General features: G+C 38.2%; 1 protein-coding gene across 10 annotated transcripts in view; it reads right to left on the bottom strand.

Moving 5' to 3' along the window:
* Nucleotides 1–14,346: 14,346 nt before the first annotated feature.
* kif21b (kinesin family member 21B) overlaps nucleotides 14,347–26,447 on the bottom strand; it is a 77,128-nt gene continuing 65,027 nt past the window's right edge. For 4 of the 10 annotated variants that reach the window (XM_057361644.1, XM_057361645.1, XM_057361647.1 and 1 more), the window contains 6 exons: nucleotides 26,069–26,249; nucleotides 25,797–25,961; nucleotides 25,457–25,574; nucleotides 25,107–25,277; nucleotides 21,449–21,648; nucleotides 14,348–15,937 (listed from right to left, as the gene is read on the bottom strand). In XM_057361644.1, the coding sequence (XP_057217627.1) occupies nucleotides 15,889–15,937; nucleotides 21,449–21,648; nucleotides 25,107–25,277; nucleotides 25,457–25,574; nucleotides 25,797–25,961; nucleotides 26,069–26,249 (884 nt within the window). In that variant the 3' untranslated portion in view covers nucleotides 14,348–15,888. Of the gene's footprint in view, nucleotides 15,938–20,878; nucleotides 21,005–21,448; nucleotides 21,649–25,106; nucleotides 25,278–25,456; nucleotides 25,575–25,796; nucleotides 25,962–26,068; nucleotides 26,250–26,447 lie in introns of all 10 variants that reach the window. The other 6 variants (XM_057361639.1, XM_057361640.1, XM_057361642.1 and 3 more) reach the window with 2 other exon arrangements.

Raw genomic sequence — 26,447 nt, 5'->3', positions numbered from 1 at the left:
AAACCATGTCTTCATAAAATAATCTTGTAATAATAACTGTACCAGTATTAATGATGATTTCAGTTTAGTTAATTTTGTATGGTGATACAACTCGTTTTCTGAATTTGTTCATTGGACTTAAAATGTGACCACTTAAATGACGAATTCTTAGTATTTTTAGTAATCTTTTTCTATTGGGAAAACATCATGTCTTTTTTATTAAAAGGCTGTGGACAGTATTTTCTACTGCACCACTTTTCGAAGCCAAATAACCATTTCCAAGAAACCAACTACTGCACACAAAACTGAATCCATGGCCAATGCGGTACATTCACACAAAGTTGTGTTATTCTACATTTGTCTCCACGGGTAGTTCCTGGTCCTCCGTTTCTTGCAGCCACATTTCATTCTCCCCCAGGATGCAAGTCTATTAAAAGCAAAGCGATTGTTTTCATCCCTTTTCCTTGGATGGCTTAAGTAGAATGGTCTCAGCTCCTGAGGGAAAGGCAGGCGCCACTTTGGAGATCAATGGGGAAGGAAGCACTGGCACGAAGACCACATTTTCCCACACCCCGATCCCCCTCCATAGTGAGTCATTATTTTAAAGGCCATGGAGAGCATGTGGGCATCTGGATGGGCATGTGGGTGGATACAAGGACGTGCAGATGTGTTCCTGATGAGGGGTTGGTTCACCAAATGAGAAAACACGGGTCAGTGGGGGCTGACTTTTGGGTTTAATTGAACCTCATGCGGTGCCTTCAACAGTAAAGCAACGGAAGATCAGAGCCTATACTCAACTTTGACCCCTGACAATGAATAATTACTGCCCACTGCTGATGAAACAGCATCCCATTGTATCGGTGCCGTAGGTGATGTGACGGAGATAGAAATGCTTGATCTCTGGCCTGATAACCAAGAGTCGTAAATGCACCAGATGGGAAGACCAAGCTGCCACAAAGAACAAAGAGATGGAAAAAAAGAATGTTTTCCATAATGTCAGCCAAACAGCACCATTCACTGTGATTTTGGGGCTTTAATTACTGTGTTTCTCCCGCATTGCGTCAAAGGGGCCAGAAATAGGACTGTTTTGCGTGCAATTAAACGCAGCGAATTGAAGGGGGTTAGGTCCAAATGAGGACCCTCGAATGTCTTGATAGGATGATTATTACGGGTGTGAAAAGGGCTAGGGGTCAAACACAGATGTACATCCCCATCCTGCTGGGCGCATAAGCCGTATTTGTGTGACATCATATCTATTGTATCACCATCTTTTAAATAGAGACCGAGACAACAATCTAACAGTGATAACAGCTTACAGGTGTTCCAAAGCCTGTCAGCTGCTGTCAAAGTCTGCCAAACACTCATGAATAAATTACATACAGTATCTACAACAATGCAATTTTTGCATCCCACCCATTTCCAAAAAAATGGAGGTGGAAGAGGACTTTTTCAAAGGAGTCCGTTCCTAGTCCCTAATCTCTGGCAAGCACAGCACACCAGACTAATCCAAGCATGTGTTGGAAGGCTGGGGTCTCCAGGCTGTATCCTTTCATGTATTTGATGCTAATACTAGCATCCCCGCAGGCGGCTGTTGGCTCACTCTTAAACTCCATTAGGGAGTAAAGGTCACTCTTTGGGAGCCTCCCGACGCTGAGCGAAGAACTCGTACTTCACTCTTTGATAACACGCCCGTGCACGCTATCTCAGCAAGAAGGTAATGTTTTACCTAGACGGTAGATGAAAGGTCATGGGAAGTAGCATTAACATTGCATTCCCCAGCTCTTGACACGTTTATTCGTGAGACTTGTTGGCGATCATGGTGGAGCTAGCGTTTTACCCAGCCGTGGCGCTCGTTTATTTTTTCGGCGTGTTTCAGGCCAGCAAGGAGGCCCGCGTGGAGCTTCCCGACAGCGCTTCGGTCAATGTGTTCTGCTTGTTTGTACTGATCCAGCCGCTGTGTTTGATAATAGGGGGATACGCCGGGATGGCCACGTATTTGATTTCTGCGCTGGTTTCCTACAGCTTCCTGCCTTGGAAAGAGTCGTCAGACGGACGGCAGGAGGATAAAGATAAAAAGAAGAAGAGAAAGACTAATTAAGACACTGTTAATTAAGACTGGAAAAATACTTCAAACAACAACTTTGCGTGGGAGGGAACAAAGAGCAAATGTGAACGCAAGTGCTGGATCTCAAAAGTGTCTTATGAGATCACTCTGTCTTTATAGAGAGGAAGGATGGTTCGTTTTCTCCAAAGAAAAGGCGTTACATTCTTCACAGTGATGTGTGTCTGAAAATCATGTTCAGTAGGATGTTCCAGGTTCTTGTCAGTTCAACCTTTACAACCTCTACAAATCTCATCATGAGGACATACAGAAAGAAGATATCCATATGCACAGCTGTTGATCGACAGCAGTGGATCAATGAAATGACTGCGTCTTGAAATGCCACCTTCACAGCCTATAGACAGTGCTATTTTTCCACCCTATTCTGAGCTAAACATATTAATCACACTATATACTATATATCACTTTTGTACATATATGAAACGTGACAGACTGTTGGAGCATAAATACGATATATGAGGATCTGTATAAAATCAGTTTGTTTTTTTGTTTTTATTGTCTATGAATCTTGGAATGTGCCAGAAATAACTAGATTAGCCTGATCTTCTTGGGATTGTAAACTGAATTAAAAGGATGAATTGGATTATCTATATATTGCTGTTGGAATTATTCCCTCAAAGGAGTCTGTCCATATGGGCAGTGAGTGTTGGTTTGGATGGGAGTTTAGAAGTCCGCCCATCCCTCATGCTGCCAATCACACCAGTGTTGGCATCCTGGCACAATAAACTTCAATTTCGGTTTCATGGGAAGGAAAGATTTTATTCTCTAGCCATTGCACATAATTCATGCTTTACTTTCTCAAAGCGATTCTGCAAGAGCTTCGACAAAGCTGCAAAGGTATTAACATGGCATAGCAGGAGAACATTTAGACTTTTGTCAGCACATTAATAAGAGCACACATTCATTTATTACACAAAACAGATTGTGGTCAGCCTAATCATTTAAATTACTACAAAGTCATTTGTTTAATAGTCTTTTTTAGGGCGGCACAACGATTATTGTTTACATAATATATGTGTGTGTATTTATATATACATCACTATTGTACACGTTACGCATTTTGCAGATTTCTCATGGTTAGAGCACTTATATATTCAAGCGGATCAGAAATGATGAATCTGTAATAATAAATACAAATGACAAAGCCACATTTGACAAAGTTATTTATTTTCATTAAGTTGCACCTTCACCATTGTGTTGTTTCTAAGTTACAAAGCGGAACATTGCACTTCTTTTCGTTTTCCCCTCCGGTCCTGAGAGCAGATATGGCAGTTCATAACACAGCAAGCGTTCTACATTTTAATGTGTTTTAAACTGTATAATATCAATTTAAACATCTACCTCCACTATTTCCAAGTCTCTACACTGTCGATGTCCCCAAGTCACAGGATGCATTGCGCTGCTGACGTCACGTTCCCTTAATCTATCAGGGTTTTTTATTAAGCTTTAGAAATACAAATACAATAAGGCATTTCAAAATTAAATAAGAAGTTCTGAGAAAAACAGAGCACATACAAAATATACTAAATTAAGAACAGAACAAACAAAAGGACAGAGCGAAATACAGAGAGAAAAAGGATAAAACAAACAAAGATAAGAAAACAATAATTAACTACTACACATCAGGGTCTTCTAATAGCTCAAATTCTTCAACCAATCTAATGAATTTTCTTCCAAATTTCGATTTAATTTTACTTAAAGATTTACAGTAAATCCCAAATTCTTTTTGAAAAATCTGAAACAATGGTTTGTTTTAAAGGGGTGATTTAACGCTGTTTCATGCATTCTGACTTCTTTACAATGTTAAACGTGCTGTCTTCTCATGCTTAACATGGTCAACTTGTCAAAAAACAAGTTGGATGTGTTACGTAGTATGTCCGTGCTCGATACACTCCCCCAAGGTTCGTATAGGTTTCATAAAGTTTTTTTCGAACATGAAAAACAGTTATGTAACAACTTTTCTTAGTCCCTTATTGGGCAATTCTCCCCCGGAAAAACATGCACACGGCAAGGCAGAAGAAATAGCCCACCCACGTGTCAACCGACGAGCATTAGGAAGACCCGCTTACCATCATGAACCGCGCGCGGTAAGTGAAACTAAATCATATGTCTGTGTTTTGTTGGCAATCAGTGCGTATGTGCATAATGTAAACAACACTAATTTATAGTGAATCAATGATGATGTATTGTGTGCCCATGATTTAGTTCCTCCCCCCGCACACCCCCAGGAAGTCAGATTTTTCCGGAAATAATCATACAGCTGTATCTCTCTTTTATAAATGTGATCAAACTAAATACTCTTCGAAGATACGAAGTATGCAATACTACTCTATAGGTACTCAAGATTAATATGAGATTGGCTGAAACTGCACGTTCAACCGGACCTTTAAGGCTCTTACACTTATGTGAATATATGAATTATATGTGAATATGAATTTCCCCAAAATAAAGATATTATTTAACAAAAATTCAAACTCTTTCATACTAATTCCAAAAAGTATATAATATTTAGAAAAAGCCAACAGATCAATTTAATTTTTTAGCCACTCATACAAATCAGACCAAAAAGCTCTACTGTACTGAAAATCAAAAAATAAATGTGCTGTTGTTTCAATTTCTGAATCGCAAAACGTACAACTATTATGATCAATATTAAACCTATATCTAAGAAATTCTAAGGAAGGATAAATGTCATTAAAAACTTTATAGTGTGCTTCCTGGCTTTGGGAGGGATAGGAAAGAAAAGATACATGGTTCTTAATTTATTAATAGAGGTCTTTGAAAAAAGCCGAATCGCATTATTTCGATTACAATGAGTTGGAAATTCATCATGGGTTAGTAAAGTTCGTATTAATTTGTTTGGAAAACTATTCCTAATAAAATCCTTCCCATTTATTTGTAAAGATGGTAAATGAATAGCTAAGGAGAATACACTGGGCAACGTATTTTTAACCAACAAAAAAGCCTTAGGAAAACTCCTTAACACCTTATGATATTTCTTATAAGCACATTGCAAATCATATTTTTCACAAAACATCTTGTGATTCAAAAAGTGACCATGCTCATCTAGAAGATAAACAACAGACCAGATACCTCTTTCCCACCACTCATTTAAGAACAGTGACTTGTTTCTAAATAATTAAATTAAATTTAGCGATTATTCCAAATTGGAGAATTATGAGGGGTAAATTTGTGTTTATAAATCAGTTTCCATTATAAAATAACTTGCCTATGAAATCTGACAATTTAAGGGTGAGTTTTCGTATTGAAAAATCACAACAAGAATTCAATTCCACCAACACTTGAAAAGATTTCTAGGGCACAAAACCAAAAATATTTAAGCCAATTATTTTACATGTTCCATTCATGCAGTCAAAATCTATTTTAATATAATAATATAATGAGCTTTTCTTTTCCAAATGTAGTTCAAATTCAACTGATTAATCAGCTTAATCTTTCTATCAGAAATAAACATAGAACCTGCAGGGTAAACACATCTAGATAAAGACTCAATAAAATTTGACCAAATACATTCTCTATCAGGGGTGCCTCACACATCCTGAAAAGTGAAGATGAGGACTATTTGATCGTCCCTGGTGGCTGGCTGCAGTACAGGTCATAAAGCCGCCCTCTCCATGTAAACAAATGGGACAGGAGCCACACTATAAAATCCAATTACACTTCAAAAAATTTTTCCAAAGATGTTTTGTTATTTTAGTCAATTTTCATCACGTTGAAGGGGACACCACGAAACAAATAAAGAGAAAACAACGTTGTTTTTATTGCTCCTTTTGCCAAGTGAATTTTAAACAGACACATTAAGAGATACAATTGCGTTTTCCCTCTCTACAGTTTCCACATCAAGAGCTTTAAGGTCTTCGCACCAGTGGCGGAGCTAGAGTTTTATATATGGGGTGGCCAGGGCTACTTCAGGGGGCCCACAGACCATGACACAAAATGTGTGTTTAACCCTGACCTGGCATCAAATTATACAAAAATAAATCCTAGGATTGCTGATAAGAGGTACAAGTGATAATTTACTTCTAAATGTATGTAGATGAAATAAACAATAAAATATAAATAATGAAAATGTTGAAAACATAGCTTAACCCTGATAACTTGTTTAATTTAAACAGAAACAAAGCAGCACCAGAGGTGTCTTTAAACTGATGTGGATCAGAGCAGCATATATCTGATAAAACATAAACTCAATCCATAGGACTGCAAGATTTAAAAAAATCATTGATGCTGATTATTGCCCTTGATGTTGTCTACTTTCAGATATTAGGATACATGAACACTTGTCACACGCTTTACACGCTACAAAACAAGCCGAGAAGCATTTATGAATTATTATATTGCTGTTTTATTGCTTTTTTGATTCTCTAAGGAACATAAAAAGCAGTTATTCAAACTGAAAATATGTAGAAAACAAACAAAGTACATCCAACATCACTAAAACACTCAATGGCTTCAGGTAATACAGTAGAGTGTTACTAATGAATCTCTTTCTTACATCGTATCTGTGCGCGGTTAATGACAAACTTTTTGAGCGTGACGCGCTTCAGCTCTTCCTCACCGGTGAATCATTTAAACGCCTCTGATTGGTCAGAATATTCATACCCTGAACTTGATTGGCTGTAATGCTCCTAGCTGTAGCAGAGCAAAGAAGCTGTCATCCACATTCGTTCATTTTCACCTAATCTTATTTAGATCGTTTTTTTATTATGCATGGACTGTTTTTCCTCTTTTGTCTTGAACTTGGAGAGCAGATTTGTTCACCTTGTTGTCATTTTTTCCAAAGCCTCTGTTAATTTCCGACCCTGATGTAAACAATGTAACGTTATGTTATGTTGGGAACCGATTTACTATCTGTTAATGGAGCCTAACATAAATTTACACAATGAAAAGTTGTTTAGGAATCCTAAAGCCAAGGCTAAAGAGGGAAACTTATTTCTTATGTCACACAGTGACACAGTTTATTAATCCGAGAGCACGGATTTTTAAACTGAGGGAACGAATTACAAAACTGTGGCCACGGATTTGCGGGTCTTGTTTTTTTTTCTCCGAGGGGTGACCAGACGGGCTCCGTACTATCTCCCTCTCCGATTGGTTCATTTAAACCAAAATTGGCCTCCAGTCTTCTGCGAACGGGGTAAAAGCAGGTCATCAGCGTGCACACAGAGTGGAGACAACGGCCCCCCGCGGTGCGCTCAACGAGCCCTGGCCTCTCCACACCCACTGATCACAGAGCAGCCACGGTAGGGGTGGGCGGATCGATCCTGAAGTATCGATACGGATGTTGTAGAGGTACAGAGGTAACATAAAAATATCAATACTAATGTGTTTTTACTACTAATTTTAAATAATTGTATAATATAGAAACCCTTTTTCCCCTACACCTAGTTTTGCGCACGTTGCTCCTCCCTGCGCTGCTGTGTTTTGTTGTCCGACATCACGCGACTCAGTCAGCAGCGCCAAGCGCAAGCAGAGCAAAGTCCGTTTACGGAAGTCGTGCCACTCGGCGGCCGTGTTTGCAACGCCTCTGGGCAGCTATTTACGTCACGCACGTAAGTCCACAGGCCTATCTACTTGAATGGGGGAAGGTAGATATTTCTAAAATTACTGGCAAAAAGCACAACTAAACAGCATATGTCAGATCAATAGTTAAACATGTACCATAACTTTGGTTTGCTAAACTTAAATTGTGCCAAAAATCACCTTTTTCGAGGTCGCCTCATCTACTGCGCCTGCGCACAGGCTGTCATTCCTCCCCATTCATCGTAACGGCAGTGGCGCATGTTGTTAATATTAATATCTTTGAGCAGAGGAGAAAGAAGAGGAGCATCGTGTGGAGTTATTATATTTGGGGGTAAAAAGCCAAAGATTGAGAGTTAAAGTACTTTATTATTTAAGCACTTCATTTACTTTGTTTTTCAAACAATTGTGTGCACTTTGTTCATAAATTCACTTAAAGTGTAATGAAAGGGAGACATGTTAATTTGTTCGATTAGTGTCTAAATATAACACTGAACAAAAACGGAAAAGAAGTTTTAAAATCTTTGTTCTTCAGAAATAATTTTGTGCACTTTGATTTTTTTAAAGCAGAGAAATAGTATAACGAGAAATTGTTTTGTTATATTTTTTTCTGTCCTGTCAATCTGTTATTATTACTATTTTCCAATAATAATTTGGTGCAAAGTTCATGCTTGCAAATTCTATTACAGTAATAAATAAATAGATTTATTTGGTTTAAAATATGTCCTGTGTTTTAACATGCACATGATTAATTAGCCTACAGGCACATTAAGAGCACAAATCACAAAATATTTTATGGTCATGAAAATGTATTCAGATTTAGCATATTAATGATGCATTCATCTGATAAATCATGACACTTCAGCTACAGGAAAGTAAATGTAAGTTCAAGTGAATGCTTTTTAAAACTTTTGGTATCGGTATCGATATCGGCAATACTGGCCCTGCATTTACTTGGTATCGGATCGATACTAAATTTTACAGCATCACCCACCACTAAGCCACGGCACCGTCCTCAATCTCTCCCACACAACCTCTCACTTATCACCCCTCAGCAGACTCATCGGGAACCAGCGGTGGCCCCCGAGAGGCATACGCGGCAACAACATAAATAAATGTCCCCAAACTTAACTTCTGGTAGACCTCCACAAAGAAACAATAACTGTTGAGTTTTAATTAACATTATAGTAACCTTATACACAATAAAATATTAATATAAATCAATATTTTAATATAAAATAAATTGTTATATCATAACCAAATACAGACTGGAAGTTAACTTCGGGCAATGCATGCGAGTCCAAAAAAAACAATCGAACAAAATGATGAAGCATGTACTTACCCACTCTTATAAAATGTAAAGTAAAAAGGGACATGGGCTGTCGAGCTCCTAAATGACAAAAAAAAGTTTGTTTCGGTCGGTCGGTGGAGTCCATTATTTTTTATTAAACAAATGCTCAGAATATTGAAAGTGTTATGGACTTCTTATATGGTGCTTTTTGTCATTTTGGCTCTCAATAACCTGCCCGTTCACTTCAATTAGCCTATATGGAATAGACCGACCATACACTCTTTAACAACTTATGTGTTAGAAGACAGACAGTCATACGGGTTTGGAGTTGGACTGACATGAGGGTGAACTATTCCTTTAAATTGAAGATTAAATCAAGAGAGAGCGAGAGAGAGAGAGGATCAGACCGAGGATAGCAAACAGTCTAGAAGAGCATGTGCTGTATTGTCACAATCACATGTTGATGCAGTCGTCCATCATCTCTCCACAGTCCTCCCGAATAACAGATGACAAGCACACCCACGCTAGTTAATGACGACGATTTACACAAGGAACGAAGATGTATGACTGCCGTTTAAATCGCACTGGTCTTTCCGGAACGCTCCATCTCCCTCTGTAAAAACATCAGCGGCTGAAGTCTGTTCTCACAGTCAATAACAGATTTTGTTGTTGTTGCTTGTTACGAATTGTTTCTGCAGGTCTAAATTTGCTGCATTTTCAGAGTCATCTGACAGGAAAAGAAAGCATGGTCAATACCAGCTAGAAATGTCACACTCAAGATCTTTTGTCACCATTAGTCAGGAAAATATCCGTTTTCTGTTAGGAATAACGCTTCAAGGGTTTTCCATGTTGCATAATTTGTATTATCTGTGAAACACGTCATAAACGCATCAAAGTCATACTTCACCCCAAAAACATATGAAATGTGATTTTTGTTGTTGCTTGGAGTACCAAGAAGCCTATTTTAGGACCACTGAGATTTTTTACATGTGACATTTTTATGGCAAATCCATGGCAGTGAGAACATTCTTACTGTATTATTTTCTAAAAGGGTGAAAAATATATTTCATTAAAACATTTCAGTTCATTCATGCAATTAAATATTGTATTAACGGTTCCAACCATACTGTTTTTAATACATCCCTGCTGGAAAAAAACAATAGAAACCCAATAGAACAGAAATTCTAACGGTTTTTATCTTTTTCCATTAAAACCATGACAAAATTCCTTTTTGTAGTGCGTTTTGGGCATTGTTCCAATAGGTGTAATAGATAACACAACACCCCACCAAAAGAATGCATCACATACCAGAAAACACCATTATAGTTTCAATTATAAACATTAAATCCATTACATTTTCTATTGCGTTTCGGGTGGGGTTCTCTTGGGGTTTTTTTCCACACATAAAACATAATTTCTTTGATTTTGAATTGCTTTTGAGGCAAAAAGTAACATGTTTTCATGAGATTACCTGTAATAGAGCAAAGTGTGTGTGGTCCTGGTAAATTCCATGTTGTGCACGAAAAACGTCCCTACAAAGATACCAGTCATAGATCAAACTAAATGATAATGTAAAAATGCAGAACGTTTTTTGTGTAGAATATACGGTCTCTAAAGTACAAAAACCATTATGGATTAAAACCCGCAGCGTGTGTGTTTATGTGATGCCCCACAATTGCTCATGAATTATTGATGGCAGCGAGTCTGATTCTGTGTGGACAGATCATATCTACAGGATCATCACAGATGGGAAATAGGAAGAGATTAACTGTAATTCTGCAATAGGAAGAAAACAGGAACAATATATAGAATTAACTACTGATATAGATACAAACAATGACGCATACAGCGTACAAGAAAATACATTTTCTTTTTGAAATGTGTTTATTTCTCTGGAGGAATGCTGGAACATTATTAAATAAAACCTGTACAATATTTACAGTCAGATATTTTACACCCGGTTTGGTCACATGCAGAAAGAAATCTGTACAAACATTTACAACGCTTGGGAGGAGTGTACGCAATAAAAGGCACCTGTAACCAGTTGGTACGCCCACTGCGTTTTACGATCTCTCGGCACCTGCCTTCACCTGCTCCTGGAGATCGATAAAACATCTGTTAAGCTCAAGTCAGCAGTTTTACATCGACTCGAGCAGCCGAACGGCTCTGAAACGCTGCTGGCCCCGTTGACAGATTGTTTTGTCAAAGCCTTTAACTTCAGCCTTTTTTCTCCATTACTTGAATGTCTTTTCAAATCTGTGCATTAATTGCGTACCCGGGTTGCCAGGTAACTAGAAAGCACCCCTTTAAAATAGATTGTATGCATTGGAAAAGCAGCGTTTCTCAGGGGCATGATGTTGCACGCACTGAATGGAGTGTACATCTCTATGAGAGGTAAGGCTTTAGGCGTATTGCAGTGTGGTCCTGTGGTTCAGGCTGTGAGAGAGGGCATAAGGCAGCTGGGAAACATTAATTGGCAATGAAAACCTGCTTACCTTCAGCTTTGCAGGGGAAAAGACTCAGGCTAGGGCTCAATCGTCCAGGTTAGCGCTACACTTACAAAAAATATATATATATTTTTGGACGTACCGTGTTCGTGGTACAATTATTTTTGTACCATGCTATAATACACAGTACCACAGGGGTCTGGGAATCAGTGGTCACAGGTGTCAACTATCCCCCCCGTACAGAAATGCTTTCATTGTGACTATATACAGATGACAAGCTTAGACAGCATGTCAATAGTATGCAGCACTGACCTAGAATATGAAATATAAATTATACCTAAAGCCACAATGGATGTAAGCTCCGTCTAAACGTACCAGTAAACTACAGCGATGAAGCTGAATGGCATCAGGAAGATAAACCACAAAAGCTTTAGATGCATTTAAAGTTAAGACTGCCGAGCACCAGGAACCGCAGGCCATTGACTGGCATGGCTTTAAAAGCGTTAAGTGTTTAAGGTTGTAACTGTCAATCTCAGAAGCCACTCTGTGAACCAATGAGCTTTCAGATACAACAGAGAGAGCGAGAGAGAGAGAGCTGAAAGGCAGAAATTATCAGTGCGTATGACATTGTCAAACTGCCCTTGCAAGAACATTTCACAGCTTTCAACTATACAGAGCAAGCTCCTTTCCAAACAACACTACAAATAAACCAAAAATGCGTAAAAAATTATGTTTTCCATTTCTAAAATGAAATGAGTTAAAGACAAACAGTCTTGTGATCTCACTAATGAGGGGCACTTATTGAAGGGTATTAGAACATATGCAAAATTTCCTTTGTGTGTTGAAAATGACAACAGTATTGCATGATTATTAAAGGGACAGTTCACCCAAAAATGAAAATTCTGTCTTCATTTACTCACGCTCGAGTTGTTCCAAATCTGTATAAATGTCTTGGTTCTGATGAACATAGAGAAAGATATTTGGAAGAATGCTTGTAACTAAACAGTTCTTGGCCACCATTGACTATCATAGTAGAAAAATGACAATGGTAGTGAAAAGTGCCCCAGAACTGTTTGCTTTCCTACATTCTTCAAGATATCTTCTTTGTGTTCAACAGAACAAAGACATTAATAAAGCAATTTTTCCTACTATGGTAGTCAATGGTGGCCCAGAAATCTCAGTTGCTAACATTCTTTGAAATATCTTTCTTCGTGTTCAACCGAACAAAGACATTTATACAGGTTTGGAACAACTTGAGGGTGAGTAATTCATGACAGAATTTACATTTTGGGTGCAGTATCCCTCAACTCCAGTGAGAATGTTGTATGTATAGAAATGTGCAAGTGATTCTTTAAACCAAACTTTGGCAACAAGTTTTCGACGGCGTATATTTCGTCTGATCTCTTTTGAAAGCCCAAAACACTGGAGCGTTACAAAGCAATGCACAAAAACTTTACAAAAACAAAGGTTCTTTGAAGTAGAAAGCTCTGATTATTATTTAATAAATTTGGCCTTTAAAGCTGTAGGAAGCGTCCAAATTGCATTTGTTTTTATGAGCGCATTATTCATACGTAGTTGACAGACCAAAAACAAAACGACAAAATTGGGGTCATATAGTCGTAAAACGCCTATACTGCAATGCTCCTCCTGTAAACCCACATACAGCGTAATGAGGATAAAATACCGTTTTAATAAGGGTGCAGGACATACCGCCAAATTAAAAAAAAGAGACAAATGCGTATGCTGCAATCCACTGGAATCCATTAACCTTAAATATTAACCTAAAGAGAGAGGAAGCCCCTTACAGCATTCTTTCTCATAAATATGCATGTATGCATATGAGCTTTACAGTATGCAAATAGCTTCAGCAATTGTGCATTAAAACGGGTATTGCTGCTCCTGGAGAGCCATAAGCTGGTTCAACCCCAAACCAGCCTCTCCAAACGTTCAAGATCACTAAAATATTACAGAGTTCTGCTGTGAGCCTCCGGGATTGGGAGACTAATAGATCCTGACCAAACCAAATTACATTTTCATCATATCCCCCTCGTACAACAACGCTGTGTAGTTTTAAAGAACCGAAAGCAGCTTTGTGACATCTCAATGCATTTGACAAAAAAAAGAGAAATATGAAAGTTCTCGCTGAACATCAAAAAAGGTATTCTGCACATTTTGATAAAGTAACTTGGTCATATTCGACAAAGAAAAAGCTCTGCGCTCTGGAATCCCAGCACGCTTCTAACTAAACGTGTAGATGTGTACCGTGGGTCGTTCATCAGACAAACCGCATCGCTGTCAGTGGGAAATGAGAGCTTCTCTTTTACAGCTGCTGGTGCGCAAAGCTTCAGCATTAGGAGATTGCCAGGGGCCACCAGAAAAGGATGTCAGATAAGAGTGATAAATACGCTTCATTACAACAGACTGTAAATCACGGAAAGCTCGGGAAGGGAGCGACGCTCGGCGCGGCAAGATCGATGCATTAAAAATAAACAAAGTTGCATGTGTTCTACCAAGACAAGCTTGCCAACGCCCACATACCCCCATCAGGCATGCCATATTCTTCAACACAGAGGAGGCGGCTTCCCGTTTCATTTAAAGGAGTCTCGGAAGAAAACGATCCCTAATTTGACCTACTTTAACACTGCTGCCTTGGTTATCAGCAGATGTTTTTAGTGAAGTGAAAGCTTTTGGTTATTTAATATGAAGGGATTTAAAGGGACAGGTCACTGAAAAATGAAAATTCTGTCATCGTTTACTCACCCTCAAGTTGTTCCGAACCTGTATACATTTTGTCGTTCTGCTGAACACAAAGAAAGATATTTGAATTAATGTTTGGAACCAAACAGGTCTGGGGCACCATTGACTTCTATAGTAGGGGAAAAACTACTATGGAAGTCAATGGTGCCCCAGAACTGTTTGTTTTCCAGGTTCTTCAAAATATCTTCTTTTGTGTTCATCAGAACAAAGACATGTATACAGTTTCGGAACAACTTGAGGGTGAGTAAACGATGACAGAATTTTCATTTTTTGGGGGTGAACTGTCCCTTTAAATAAATGGTTTACCAAAAAAATCATTATTTCATTCACTTTGTTCTAATAATACACAAAAGTAAAAATACTTTATAATATACATATTTTACTTGCTCCTCTTTTCTATACAAAAACCCGCTTCTATATGGCAGACCCCATTAACCTCAAGTGTGTAGAAAAAGCAAGTGTGGGAAATTCTGTTTAAATGTTGTTTTCAACTGGGTTTGGCAACAAGGGAAAGTAAATGACATATTTTCATTTCTTGGTGAAGAAAAAACATGGCCCAGACATAAGCACCATAAAATATCAAAACTGCTCCTGAATCAAAAGCTTTTGTTCAAATTCTTCAAATCTTACTGTATATTTAAAAGACTAAAAAACTCAATTCTCATCTAACAATCCAGTGTTAGATTCTTAACAAAACATACTATGAATCATCGTCTTAAGTTATACGCAACAAAGACATCTTGGGCATTGCCGCCGTAAGATCAGCCGCTTAAACCTGAGGCAGCATCTCATTCTGCAGGCTTCAGGAGAACATCTTGCCAGTGTCACAAAATTCAACAGTCCCCAGATGAGATGGGCTTATTACACACACACGCCCTCGAAATGCCCGCTCAGCAGATTCTTAATACTGCTTACACTTCTGAGAGCTCGATTCACACATCTAAAAGATAATAAAGCTGGGATCCTGTCATGAGCAAAATCCCGGAATCAGTGAAAGTTTTACACCCTTAATTTAAACCTGAGCTAAAGAACTTAATATTCACAGCAACGGGAAACACAGAAGAGGACGAGTTTAAAAGCAAACCAAGCCTGTCGGAGGAGGGCTGTACAAGGTGGTTCGCAGTTTTTGTCGCTGAGGAAAGTTCAAATGAAACCTCGCGTAGGCGCTGAAATGAGTGGAAGTTCACACTATTGCACATTACAACGTGTTTTAGAAATAGGATCGGGAATGCTGAAGACACAAAGCGTAAACCTTCAAGAGTCATTATGGAATGTTCTGGATACAGAGTCGAAACGGTTGAGTTACTAGCAAAAAATCTAAAGATCATCTGACTCTGAATAACAACGAAAAAGTTTTTGTGCCACTTGGTTTTAAAGTGGCCGTCCTTCATCTTGGATTCTTCAGTGTCCTTGTCACGATAAATGTATCGATAAAGTCGTCAAAGGACATTTTTCATTAGACAAGAAAGTGTACGTGCACACTTTCTTCTACAGACACTACAGTGCTCAAATGTGTTGTGACCGAAGTAGCACCTAAAAAAAAAAGAAGCTCCTCAAACCGGTTATCACTCCTCATACGTCAGGTTTCCTTTACAGGTGCGTCTCATCTCCATAACACAGGTCTACATAAACCGTAAACCTTTTCCTTCATGGACGAGACCGCCGACCGCTGGAGGTCAGACTCGGATTTGATGAGCTCACGGACGTCCAATTAGCAGCAGGCACCAATAACAAACGCTTCACACAGAGGTTCGTCACCTTCTCTTTCCCCTCTTCGGATGCCAGATCTTCACCGTCATGTCACTGTGGGAGAGACAAAAAAAGCAAAACATAAAATGAGAGGTGGAGGAGAAGCACAAGGCCGATAATCAGAAAGACAGAGGAGTTGTGTGAATCTTCCGACGGCGTCAGTGTATCATCTCACGCCGAAGAAATGGCACAGACATCAAAACCAAGAGTTCACAAAGAGAAGCTCACGCACGAGCTCCTGCTTCTCTCACCAATTACGCTCATGCACCTTTTATCCCAAATAAAAATCTAAACCCCGCTGTGTGAAGAAGCCTTGAGACCCTCGTGCTTGCATCTCACTGTATCTCTGATGAAAAAGATGAGATTTATATCGCTCTACAACGCCAATGAATGAGTCATTAGCAGGACCGGAAGAAATGAGGAGAATTTTTGGCGATTTTCAGTGCCAATTATGAGAGGGAAACTGGAGTTTTGAGGAATGAAGGTTTAACTTAGTTGGAAGTTCTACATTCGTACTGATAACACAACATAGCCAAATAAGCCTAAATATTCAAAGTGAGATTTGAAGGAAATTAGTATTTTTAAAATGTCATAACATCCTTAAAAAATATATTTACGTCATGACAAAGTCGTAGTCAAGGTTGTGCCACTCGTCCGCCATGTTTGCAATGCCTCAGACAGCTATTTACGTCATAGTAAGACTATGATCAGAACTAAATAGCATATTTCCGATCGATAATTAAACCTGACATGAACTGTACCATAGCTTTGGTTTGTTTGCGCTAAAATCACCTTTTTCAAGCGGCCATATTGAGCGTTGCATTCCTCCCAATTCATTGTAATGGCGGTGGCGCATCTTGTTAATATTTAATATCTTTGGTCATGATCAACTTTATTCCAGTATTGTAATATATTTCAGAGTGAAACTAAATAACAAATGAGAAAAATAGTGGGCGTGGCTAATTCATTCTACTGCAAATGGACTGGATCTAGAAAAGTAGGGCCCGGTTTCACAGACAAGGCTTAAGGCTAGTCCCAGACTAAAATAAATGTGTGACCTGTCTTAACTGAATATAACTTGCCCAGAAATATCTTAAAATACTGTATATTAGTGCCATTGTTTTCTCCCGAGATGCACAAAAGTAATGTATTCTTCTAAGGTATTTTTATAAAGGCGACATAAATATCTTAATTCAACTAAGGCATATTCCTGGCTTAAGCAAGCCGTGTCTGTGAAACCGGGCCAAGATGTTTCATTCGGAAATTGAGCTGGCAGCAGATCGACAGTTGGAGGGGAGGAGTTAATGAATGCTCCGCCCAAAACGTCAAACTGTTGTCATCAGAAAAGCATTGCTGCTCCAGAGCAAAAGTAATTTTTCAGATTTTGATTAAAGATTTTGTATAAATTATTTATAGTACATGCAATATTCTATATCCAAATGCAAAATAAAAAATGTCAATTTCGATTTCATGTTGACTTCAAAGCAGCAATCTGTAACTTTCCCTATTCGCTATATTGCCATCTCGGTTTCAAACATAAAACTTCAGGTTACTTTACATATTTATACATTTAAATTAGGTGACTTCAAACTGACATTTTTCATGAAAAATGTAGTTTTATTTTTTATGAGCTTACTTTTGTAAATAATGTATTTGTGCAATAACGGATGTTTTTACAAAAAAAAACTGGCAGCTTTAAAAAGCCAAATTGTTAAAAAATAATAAGGCTAATGTTAAGAGTAATGAGACACTTCATCTTGAATTTGGTTTATTTCTTACAGCACTGGCACAATAAGGTTTTAAAATTCACTCTATGCCCCCCAAAAAAGAAAAAAAAAACTATTCAGCAATGAGGTAAGAATAATGTTTTACTGTACTGTAGAGAAGTGGTCTTTACAAAACTTGCAAGGTTTTGCTAAAATGCACTTGGCGGAATAGTGCTTAATGGTTATATATGACCAGTTAAAGCAACATTATTGAGGTAGATATGGGGAAAGCACTGGGTCTTAAAGGCTAGTGGTGCAGAATGTATCTTGTGGTACCTGGACCTTAACTACAACCAATTAAAAGGATTTATGTCACCCGCCTTAGAACACATTTAAAGCTGAAATAGGGTTTTCTTGGTCTCTATAAGATGCTTCCGCTCGGGTGGGAAAAACTGAAGCTCAGGGTTTAGTGTCTAATTAGCACCATTTCCCTTTTTGGCCTGAAGAAAGTTCTGTGAGATCAAGAGAAAAATCAAACAAGAGAGAAAGAAACTGTTGCCAAGTAAAGGAAAGAGAGATATAATAAACAGAGTATGAAAGAGCAAGAGCAAGAAAAACTGACAATAGCAACAACAACAGAATGACACAGTTGAGCGGTGTAGTTTGTTCTGAGGCGTTCTGCAGCTCACGTACCCTTGAGTGCATTTGAAATGCTGCCACTCGACTTGTCTTTAACCTTGAGAATCTAGAATCCATCACGACTTTACTCAAGTTTCTACACTCCCTGCCAGAATCAAATTCAGTTTCTGACCAGCATTGCCGTAAAGGGCCTGGCCATTAATAGTGCTCAATCCAACAGCAAAGCACAGCTTGACTACAACTGACTTTTTTGGCCAAATTTCTCATTCGCTTCCACATAAAACATGCATTACTATTGTGCGTGCAGACGAAAAACCTCACCTTGACAATTCCTGTGTAACCAAAACTCTATATGGGCCAAAGACATTAAGATGTCCCAATCAAAAGAAATTTACAAAAGTGATTTTATGTCCATATAGAAAGCACATTAACTGTAGTAAAATGTCTACTTTGTGGTTTCAACTAAGTTTTTGGAGAATAAAATGTCAAAATTTGGTTGAAATGTTACATTTTCATTCAGTGTAACACAATGTTTATGTACAAATTCACAAAAACATGCTTATTCTGACTTGTACATATTAAAATATGTAAAAGAATAAGGGAGCATATTACATTTTATTGTGCTTTGAATGAGTAAAAAAAATCTTATTGACAAAACCTATAGGATAGTGGCAACTTAAAAAAACATTACAATTAATTAGCATTTGGGGTGAAAATAATTAGTCTTTTAATATGTCATAAATTGATTTTTGTTGTAAATATGCCTGACAACATTGTTACACTGAATGACATTTTAGTGGCGTCTTTTGTAAATTAGTGGGAAATGTACGATATTTATTTTTTGTTCATAAAAACAAAAACAAAAAAATTAAATTAAACAGAAAACATTACATTTTTTTGGGGAACAACAACAATTGAAAGCAGTATTACACTTATTGTTTTTATGCTTAAACCCTTTTCGTCTCTGACCCAAATAACATTCACTGTGCATGTCATAGATTCTTGTATGTTTTGTGTTTTATATTATTTAAAACAATGGTTTGATTACAATCCTATAGACTTTATAGACCTACTGTATAAAGACTATGAACTATTTTTACACTTCATATTAATGCACATTATGGTATGATAGAAAATGTATAGCATTGTTTTCATTTTTTATCATTTTACGGTTTCTGTTTTTTAATATTTCTAAACTCCTTTCCAACTGCATTTGTGGTCAAATGTGTTTTTCGTAAAGATTTTTTAACCCTTGTATGCTGTTGCAGGTCAATTTGACCCGTCTTGATTTTTGAATTGTCGGAAATATCAGTTAAACTATGTTTTTTTTTCTTGAAATTTGGTGACTTCTTATTTGGTCTTGTCCAAATGGCGCAAAAACAAATTTCAGACTTTTTTTACTGAACATTAATGTCCTCATGCACGACTTCATCAGTGTCAATACATTTCTTATTAAACACCATTACATGCTTTGATAGTTAAACCTTTTTTTAGCTCAGCAGTGATTATATGTTTACATTACATGTCAAATGGTTTGTTGCGCCCCTTCAAAAAATTTGTGCACCAGCCGCCACTGCTATAGGCATACATATAACATGTGTGTTTGTTTTTATGCTGTATCCTCTAATCACACTGGCATCCTTCTTTATTCTCAGCAGCAACTAAATTTTGCCTTCGTTATTTATTAACATTAAACTTAAGCGGCTCGCCCATGGCACAGTCATAACTTCTGCTCCGGCAAAAGAAACAAATCACAGCCCCCCCCCCGATCAAAATACGTTCCCGCGGCCATGTTTTATATTCAATTCAATTCAAAACTGTAAGCGGCAATATTCTGTAAAACTTGCCTACCCTGCTTTTAAATTGTTCAGTTATGATGCTTACATGGGAAGAATAGTCAGACAAAAAGTCAGAATGTCAAAACAAAACGGTTTAAATGAGGCTTCATTAATCAAATTGTCACTTTTTTGTAAGTTTGTCAAGTGTTGATATCAAATGTTTATTGTGTGTACCTTCGTTGTGGTGATCTTTAGGAAATTGCACTGAATGCAGTACGGGTCAATTTGACCCGGTCCGTAAAGTACAACATTACAGAAATGGAACAGAATACGAGGGTTAGCGTAAAGCTACTTTGCAACAATGCAAAATTATAAAAAGTGCTCCAAAAAATGTTACTGAATTGAAACAATTAAAAAATCTGTTACCATTAACTTATGTAACCATAGTGTTATGAAACCATCCAAAAATCATCAAGTGTGGTGAACACTGCTGCTTATTTTCACAACAACGGCCACTTAGCAAGGAAGACACTATTTGACCAGCGAACAACCATAACTTTGTATGTGGCAGATAAGGATGTGTACATATTTGTTTTCTTCACTGACTGATGAAAACCTGTCAGCAGCCAATCAGATCAGACCAGGCAAGCTGTCATTTTTGTCTTCGACATGCATTAGATAATCTGTGATGAAATTGTGCGTGAACACAAAGAACATATTGTCTCTGCTTCAGATGCATTCATTGCGGTAAAAAAGTGTTTGGTTTGGAAAAAAGGGAATGGGAAAAATTCACTGGAACACATTAAAAGATAACACAGACACACACACAGAGAGAGAGAGAGAGAGAGAGAGAGAGAGAGAAAGGACAGTACCAGAGGCGGGAGGTATTAGTGCAGGCTCAGGGGAGGCTGGTGGCCCGGCCCTTGATGGCCAAGACCCGCCGGGGCAGACAGGGCGTGAGCCCGGGGACATAACTCCACAACTTCACTCGACAGTCGCTGTAGTTATAAAGACCCAGAGCAGAAAGGAGTAAGAGGAAAAGAAACGGAGAGAGTTGAGGGAACAGGAGAGCATTGTTAGCGGCACATTAATGAAGCACAGTCAAACAATCCCAGAATCCCCTTCCCACGCCATCTGCTCTACATAACAAGCAGCTCAGAATGACACCAAACTAGGTCTTAAAAACATATAAGTCTGATTGAATTGAACATTTCTAAGTAGTCTGCTGTCTGGAAAAAGACATCACGGGAGAACAGAGACTGAAGATGGAAGGCAGAAATAGACATGCGAGTCATAACAGAGCTGATGACCTACTTCAGACCTTTCTGTGTGTCGTAAATAACCGCTATCATTTTCCAATTCGAAAATTACCATATTTAAAATCTCTGCATCTTGTTTTCCCAAAGCGCCTACGTGTCTGTTATTTGCCCTGATGCACTCACCTGGAGGCAGTGAAAATCTGTTTGGAGTTGGTGCAGATTGCATTAATGGGACTGTCGTGGCCTTTGATCGCTCCGATGGGGGTGAAGTTATCCACGTTCCACACCTTGAGCATGCCCGCCCTGCAGGCGCTGAGGAGCATGGGTCGCCCGGGCATGAACGCCAAAGCGCATACCCAATCCTTGTGGGCATTGGGGATTTGCTGTGGGGATGGACAGATTTAACATGAGTAGCAGAATGATTATAAAATCCTGCTGGAAGATGCAAGTGCTGTTTGGCCATGCAAGACATTGCCGAAACGTTGGTAAGGTGTTTTGCAGGGTTTTTATTGGTTTAGCTCATAGAAGCCCATCGATACCTCTCTGATATTCTGCTTGGCAATGCAACTGCGCACCTCTGCTTATCCAGCCTTGAGATTTGAGGTAGCATTCATGTCCGTAGGATAAACAGTGCAAGACATTGATGGATTTAAACAAACCTCGAGTATAAGCAATAACAATAGCAACCACCACTTATATTACAAATGTCTTCGATAAACCAATCTTCAAATTAAAATACAACACACACCCATACAAGTAATAAAAATCAGAAACACAGATGTTATAATAAAAAGAATTTAAGGGAATTATGAGGCTCTGCTTGTCACCGCGATATATTTCTCTCCTCTAACCACCAGATTCCAGACCCGTGGGGAATCCGGGGAAATTCTCATAAAGGACGGCAACCAGAGCACTTTATCTTGGCAAATTTACACAGTCGTGCAATGAGAGGGAGGGCGGGTTATTGGAGTGTGTTGTTAGTTAAACACACCGCTTAAACAAGTTTTACTACTTTGGGATTCCAACGCTACTGCATTAAAAATGATGTCAATCGATAGAAAAGTAAATAAATATGAATGTATGTCATGAAAATATGAAAAATATGAATGTGTTATTATAGCTGTGCACTCATTTAACATGTGTTTAATAGCGGGAAGCAAAAAAATGCTACATAATTTTGTGTAATGGAACCATATCTCATTAATGTGACCATATTTCTTGAAACACATGTCCCATTTTACTGCAAACTGTCAGAAGCCTGCAAGTATTTACAGGTAATTAAAGACTTAAAGTGATTCACCCAAAACTGAAATTCTGTTATCATTTACTCACCCTCTTGTCATTTCAAACCTTTATGACTTTCTTTCCTCCGCAGAACACAGAAGAAGATATTTTGATACATGTTGGTAACTGAACAGCGGCGGCACCCAGTCACTTCTATTGTATAGACAAAAAACCAATTCAAGTGAATGGGTGCCCCTTAACAACATTCTTCAAAATATCTTCTTTTGTGTTCGCCGTAAGAAAGAAAGTCATACAGGTTTGAAATGACAAGAGGGTGACTACATTTTTATTTTGGGGTGAACTATCACTTTAAGGACACTTGGAAACTATAGTGGGAATTTCCTGTAAGACTGTTTTGATCTTTGCTAAATAAAATGCTAAATTGTTTTGCACAAATCTCTTGACCGGTGGGAGTCTCGTTTTTTGTAAAGCCCATTTTCACGTCACCTTAATATAATCTTCTATTATGCCTGACCTTTTTGCACCGGTTAGCAGGAACTTTGGTACATGTTCTTGTCTATTATTACACGGCTCATTTGAATGCTTGATTCTGATTGGCCAGTCGGGACATTCCAAGGGTTGTTATTTTCAAATAACAACCGCTCAAAACTAATAACACCCTGTAATCCGGATGCTGCAAATCATTTTGAGAGGGGCAGTTTAATATTACACAAAAATTAATTATAAACAGTGTTGGGTAAGTTTCTCTGAAAAGTAATAAATTACTAGTTACTGATTACACATTCGATAATGTAATTAGATTACTGTACAAGTTACTCTCTTCAAAAAGTATTTAATTACTTATTACTAATTACTTTCTATATCCTACATCAACCTTGATTAGTTAAGTGATTCAAGGATAGACATGAAACGGCTCTTTTAATTCATTCAAATAAATAATATAAAACTACATAAAGTATTATTATTAATTAAAAATGTGAGAATTATACATTAAAGCATGGATTTTAAAGTTAGACTTTGAATTTTGATGTAAATTCCTCTTCTGCACACACACGTTACACAAAGTATTTAGTTTAATTACATCAGAAGTAACTGTAATTAAATTACAGAAAAAATAAGAGTAATCACTTACTTTACTTTTTCAAGGGAAAAGTAATCAAATTACAGTAACTAATTACTTAGTAACTAGTTACACCCAACACTGATTATAAATATGTATTTTAATAACATATATGACATAGACGTGCCCGGTTAATCGTGGTTACCACTAAATCCTGCTGAAACCGAGCTGGCTGCGATAATGCAAGGTATCGATTATTTTATTGATGCGTAGCTTGTCTGTGAAGCACGGCTCTGGGATCAGTAGAAATGCTGCTCGATATAAAAGCAGTGCGAGTTTGAGTCGCTTATAACGTGCATTTAAAAAAGCAACACCCGTCAAACATGATCATTATAAATATACTTTATTATCATAAAAATACCTGATGAGGCTTGAGGATCGGTGATAAAAACATGTCCTTAGGCATTTCCTAGAACTATGTGTGTTATGGTCTTCTTCTGCAGTGCGTATTTGGAGTTTCTGCACGAGAGCGCCCTCTGGCTTTCGGATGCAGCAGCATTTTACCGTACTTCACTCAAGTTGTGCATAAATCACGTGATATTTATCGTCGGTTTATCGGGCAGAAGTCTAGACATTATATTTACAAATGATTAAATCAATTTGCCTGTTCGTGACATTTGAACGTTGTTTCTTACTTTAAAACTTAAACTAAATGGCTGTTATTGCAGAAATAATCCCCTTCAGTGTGAAACAAGCCTGATCACACTGTCGGGGCTCATTTCTGCCATAACAACCGGCTGCCTGTACATTATCCCTTACATACAATCAATGGATGAAGGGCTTAAAACTGGAGAAAGCTTTTAAATCGCAATTATATATAATAGCTTTCTCAGCTGTCAGACAGCGATGATGTCAGCAGACGCTGACAAATTAAGCCGACCTACACTTATAGACACAGGAGTAATAAATTCTGGGTTATTGTACCTTAATATATACGTGCATGTATATTTGCTCTTGGATATTGTATTTAATTTTGTCAGTCGTGTAAGCTGTTTTTATCTTTAATACACTTTACACATCTTATGCACGTACAAGTTAACAGCTTTTTTCTCAAGATGTGACTTTTTAATTAACAAGTACTTCAATAATTTTTGTATAATGGAGGTGTTTGAGTCTATAGGTAATTGCTTTGAAATTGAAAAAAATACAGTGGAATCACTTGTAATCATACAGCACAGGAAAATTCATATTTAAACAAAACAGATGATTTACACTTTTTGACATTCATGTCAATGACAAAACGTGTCCCAATTAACCTGTCTGGAGGTGTCAAAAGGACTTTTTCCGTTAAACTATTTCAAGAACCACCGTTACAGGTGATCAGTGCCCATTTTCCCATAAACAAAAGTTGTGTTTAACTGAGATGATAGAAACAATAGTAACAAAACTCAAGCACTTTTTACTACTTGCAGATTTACGTTTCAGAAATGTATCTTTGATGTACATTATATGTTGTATACACATAAATATTTCTACCTGAATCAGTTCCTGCTGACCCAGATCCCATTTCTTAATGCCATTGTCACGGGAACCGCTGAACAAGATGTCGCCGTGTACGGCAAGGCACTCAATCCCATCATAATGAGGGGGCTCAAAGTTATGAGCCGGTCCGACGTTGCCCTGGGCGCCCTCCGCCACATCAAATATCTGCCATGAATCAAAAACAACACTTTTCTCTTACACATCGTGAATCTTTCTGTGTGCCACATACAGAACTGCCAAAGATCTGACAATGTTACAGAGTTTGATTTTCAACTGATGGTATAAGAAACGTATGGGAGATGGTGTTTGCTTAGAAAGGAATGACAAAGTGGATTAAATCGCACCTTCACATAATGGTCTTTAGATCCGGTGATCACCTGGTCCTTGCCCCCACCAGAATAACCCACCGTAAGACACATGACTGACCCGATATGTCCCGTCAGCTTCCCTGTGGCCTGCATTCTGCACACAAAGGCCACAAAACATTTGATTTCATGGGGTCTTTAGTATTTCATGCTGTAGTGTTTTCAGAGGAGAAATGTGTACATGGTGACATGGTAACAGAAGAAAACAAGCCTTGCAATCCACTTGCCTTGTAGGTTTTTAAATTCATCAATAAATGTTAACACGTGTATTGCTTCTGTTCTAGGGCAGTGAACTTGAGTTAAGAAATGAACTTTGCACCTGTTGAGGTCCCAAGTACGGACGGTATTGCCGGCAGCAGCGTACAGCACGGATCCGGAGGGATTGAGGGCGATCTGGTTGATCTGGTACTCGCCCTGGGCTGTAGTTATGGTGCGGGTGGTTGTACCAGCACAGGCGTCCCCTGAGACCACCTGACCCGATGACCTGAACACAGATCAGCAAATATTACACTTCTGCTCAATTTGCACACACATTTTTCATTGCTTTAACTGAAGCTTGTTGTAAATTTCAGATATTGAAAAAACACCCACGTGAATGTCCGGACACACTTAGCAGAGTCCCGAATGTCCCACACTTTGATATACGAGGTGGAAACAGTGAAGACCAGGCAGGAGTTGCGACAGTATTTGACAGACACTACATTGTTTGGGTGTCCCTTCAGAGTCACGATTTCCTGCCCCGTCACAAGGTTCCACATCTTACAGGTACGATCTGAAAACCACATCAATTGAAGAAATACGATTTGTAGAACAATCACAATGTATACGTGCTAAGCCATCACGTCAACTGATTTTGTTTCAGGACCCAGATTTGTCAAGTGATCAAATGACACCACAACACCTTAAAAGGGAAAAAAAAAACACTATCCCACCACTGATGGAAATTTCGGCGAATCCATGTTTTCAGTGT

Source organism: Triplophysa rosa, linkage group LG20, assembly GCF_024868665.1.
Source record: "Triplophysa rosa linkage group LG20, Trosa_1v2, whole genome shotgun sequence".
In the NCBI taxonomy this organism is placed as follows: domain Eukaryota; kingdom Metazoa; phylum Chordata; class Actinopteri; order Cypriniformes; family Nemacheilidae; genus Triplophysa; species Triplophysa rosa.
Note: the sequence above shows the minus strand (reverse complement) of the source record. Positions and strands in the feature narration are given on the sequence as shown.